This window comes from Arachis ipaensis, chromosome B6, assembly GCF_059453495.1.
Source record: "Arachis ipaensis isolate K30076 ecotype BB chromosome B6, ASM5945349v1, whole genome shotgun sequence".
Taxonomy (NCBI): domain Eukaryota; kingdom Viridiplantae; phylum Streptophyta; class Magnoliopsida; order Fabales; family Fabaceae; genus Arachis; species Arachis ipaensis.
The window spans coordinates 35,266,934-35,269,618 of record NC_142441.1 but is presented as its reverse complement, the minus strand read 5'-3'; the positions used below and the strand labels follow the sequence as shown (position 1 = coordinate 35,269,618).

General features: G+C 37.0%; 1 protein-coding gene across 1 annotated transcript; it reads right to left on the bottom strand.

Annotated features, from left to right (window-relative positions):
• Positions 1-209: 209 nt before the first annotated feature.
• LOC107648650 (protamine P1 family protein) lies at positions 210-1,874 on the bottom strand. Its single transcript, XM_016352451.3, has one exon. The coding sequence runs from the start codon at positions 1,570-1,572 to the stop codon at positions 514-516; it is 1,059 nt and encodes a 352-aa protein (XP_016207937.1). The 5' UTR covers positions 1,573-1,874; the 3' UTR covers positions 210-513.
• Positions 1,875-2,685: the final 811 nt, after the last annotated feature.

Genomic DNA, 2,685 nt, shown 5'->3' with positions numbered 1-2,685 from the left:
GTGAATGATTTTGATATTCACATATAATAGTAGTTAATTGTTACTAATTCAATCTGGAACACAATTTAGTCACCGATAATAAATCTGGAAGAGAGTTTTATACGGCTATTATTTTGTTTCCGACTAAAACTTGATGACATAAACAAACAAAAAAAGCAACACGTGAAAGGCAAATTGCAGAATCAAGTAAGTTCAGGCTACTGGCAGGGAAAAGGAAACTCAGGGCTCGTTTCATGACAAAAAACCTCATTAACTCCAACGTTCTCATGTTATTCTTCTTCTTCTTCCTTTTTCTTCCTACTATTATTATGTACTTGTACCTATTACCATACACATTCAACACATTATCTCTTACGGCTCGGGTATCAAACAACACAACGAACCAATGATACTAACACAAAATTAACAAGAATTTATCTTCAATTGGCTGTGGCTGAGAAGTGACAACTATATTCAATTCAATAAACCAAAAAAAGAAATTAAGAAATTAATATACGAATTCAATTGATTTAATTAGTCAGTAATAATGTGAATATCAGCGAAACCCAACCTTTTCTTCTTCCAGAAACTACTATTTACCTCAGGATCCAGCTTGTACCCAGTTCTCGCCGGTTCCGATTTGCACCGTGTAAGCATTATAGGCCGCGTTTCACTCTCACTCTTCGAATCTTCAACAACCTTCTCTGATTTGGCATTTGAATTCGAACTCTCCACCTCCTTCAAAAACCCCAACTTTGCGTCCCTTTCGGATACCCTTTTCGCTTCTTCTTCAGAAACCGAATCTCTTTGCGAGCTTGCTTCATTCGTTTCATGCCTCTCTTTCTCTTCTTCTTCTTCTTCTTCTTCTTCTTCTTCTTCTTCTTCTTCACTATTCCTTAGCGGCGAACTCCAGAATCTGCAGGCCAGCGACGAAGATCTGTACGGTGCGGATCTACACCTAGTCAACAACAAAGCATTCTTCGGCGGCGTGTTGGAAGAACCAAAACCGGCTTCGGGGTTCACTCTTTCTTCGTAAATTTCCGATTCATCATCTTCTTCGTGCTCTGCCTCTGATTCATCATAGCTTGACCTCTGAAAATTCGACTCCGATTTAGCGCAGTCTTCTTTGAGCTTCGTGCTGGGTTTTCTCCGGAAGCTTCCGACCCGAAAGAACCCCCATTTGGGCCAAACTGGTTGGCACCGGCACTCGTTTTTCTTCTTCTTCTTCTTCTTATTCTTCTTATTGCTGTTGTTCGGTTTGAATATGCAGAACAGAGCGTTTTTTCGGATCCACCAGCACCGGCACCGTGTCGGAGGAGCTCCGTCTCTTGCGGCGGATGCGGAGGCGGAGGAGGAGCGTCCCCTTTTGGCGGCGGCGGAGCGTCTGACCCGAACTTGACCCATGCAAGTGACCTTAGGTGAAGATGGTTCTTGAGTTTCAATGGCGGTGTTCTTCTTCCGTACGAACATTGGGCTTGACCTTGACCTTCCCCTGCTTCTGCTCCCTGCATTGCTCCTCAAGAACCTCATCAATGGCGGAGGGAACTTGTCGGTTCGACCCGGACTCGATATAACTTTCGCTGTTATCTTCATTTCTTCTTGTTTTCTTTTTCCTCCGTTTTCTTGGGGAAGCAGAAAGAGAAAATCTTTTCTTTTCTTTCCTTTCTTTCTTTCCCTTATTACATTATTTTTATTATTATTTCCAGTAAATCTTTTTTTCCCCAAGAGCTTGACCTAATTGTGTGAATTTTGTGACAGTTTGATGTTTTTGCGAAAATCGTAATGTAGATATGGTATGGTATAGTATGGTTGGGGGAGCTTCTTGTATTTTCCTGCAAAGTGTTCCTTGCTTGCTATTTTTGTTTTTTTCCGTGGACTTTATGATAACATTTTAATTTATCTTTTCGCACGGATGGGTGAATCCACACTTTACTTGCAAGATTTTTTATTTATTTATTTATTTATTTATATAAAGTTATAATTTGATATTGTAATATCGAGGTTGTAAGGTTCTCCTTGGCCTTACTCTCGAGGTCATTTATTGTTTATTTTTAAATAAAAAATAAAAAAAAATTTGCATCTTAATTTTGAGGTGACCTTACACTTGGCTATGCCATAGGCTGTATCTATAATTTAGGTAAACTTATAGCATTATTACAACTTTTTTGTTCAGAATCGTAAGTTGCTTTTTATTTGGAATTTTGTTATACAGCATACTGTATGTCGTTGATTAGATTAAAAATGTGTTGATAATAATGTTAGTAGGTATTACGTATTTTTATTGGTAGTTTAGTTAATTATTTTGGAGAGAATTGAGTTTGCACCAGCTCTGATATATAAGTAGAACACTTAATATGCATTCAGTGAAATTTATCATTTTTATTTTTTTTATTATAACTAAGTTCTCCTTCTTCACATTTATAATTCAGGATTTCTATTTTTTTTTTCTCTTATTTTCTCATTTCTTTAATTTTGATCACGATCTCCCTAAAATTCAACATAGTACAATGAACATTTGTGATAAATTTCGATTCATCCAACTTCTTTTGATTCATCCAAATCTTACAATCAATTAGAATGAAACCCTTATTCTTTAAAAAATGATGAACAATCAAGATCCATCATCAATGGTGAATTCAGAATCCAATAACAGTGACTCGAATTCTACCTTCTCAAATTTCAATTTTCACAATTTCATGAGATTCA

Bases quoted from the DNA above. Each gene is read 5' to 3' on its own strand.
- LOC107648650 (XM_016352451.3), bottom strand. From the start codon at position 1,572: ATGAAGATAACAGCGAAAGTTATATCGAGTCCGGGTCGAACCGACAAG.